This window comes from Austrofundulus limnaeus, unplaced genomic scaffold (genome assembly GCF_001266775.1).
Source record: "Austrofundulus limnaeus strain Quisiro unplaced genomic scaffold, Austrofundulus_limnaeus-1.0 Scaffold25, whole genome shotgun sequence".
NCBI lineage: Eukaryota > Metazoa > Chordata > Actinopteri > Cyprinodontiformes > Rivulidae > Austrofundulus > Austrofundulus limnaeus.
The window spans coordinates 2,497,171-2,497,835 of NW_013952427.1; the positions used below are offsets into that span (position 1 = coordinate 2,497,171).

The following is a 665-nucleotide window of genomic DNA, read 5'->3' on the forward strand; positions in this document are numbered from 1 at the left end:
TATATATATATATATATATATAAACAAAGTTTAAATATTAATTAAAATCCTTATATAAAATAAAGACAAATTGCTGGTAAAAATCGAAAAAGACGAGTAGTAAAATTTGGGGCTCGCGCTCCCTGCGGCCATCAGAGGGGCGGCACGTTACCTTTGTGCATGCCGGTGTAGCGGTCCTTCAGAACTGTCAGCTCGTGGATTTTCCCAAACTGTTCAAACAGAGGCTTCAGGTCTTTCTCCTCCAGGTTCCGCGGGATCTGCCCGATAAACAGCTTAATGGCATCTTGGTCTTTCATGTTGCCGCTCTCCGGATGAATGGGAATGGGTTCTGACCCGTTCATGGGTTTCGGGAGTGTGATCTGGGGGTACTGGTGCTGATGCGGGAGCAGGAGGAGCGGCTGGTGGGTCAGTGGTGCCCCCGGTCCGATGAAAACCAGGCTGGAGGAAGCGGGCTGCTGGGGATGGTGCTGCCTTCTTGTTTCAGTCTGAGTGAATCTGGCCATTCTGAGCTGGGAGCAGAGTGGATAATAATGACAACACGCGCGCACACACTCCCTCTCTCACACACACTCGCGCGCGCGCGCGCTCACTCGCTGTGAGAGAGCAAGCACTCAGCTGGAAACCGGGCTGACTTTCTATCCGACACACAACGCACACACACAAAG

At 51.1% G+C, this 665-nt stretch overlaps 1 protein-coding gene across 19 annotated transcripts in view; it reads right to left on the minus strand.

The window, feature by feature from the left end:
- celf5a (cugbp, Elav-like family member 5a) overlaps window positions 1–665 on the minus strand; it is a 302,579-nt gene extending 301,914 nt beyond the window's left edge. For all 19 annotated transcript variants that reach the window (XM_014004594.1, XM_014004589.1, XM_014004581.1 and 16 more), the window contains exon 1: window positions 152–665. In XM_014004594.1, coding sequence (XP_013860048.1) covers window positions 152–503 — 352 coding nt within the window. In that variant the 5' untranslated portion in view covers window positions 504–665. The remainder of the gene's footprint in view (window positions 1–151) is intronic.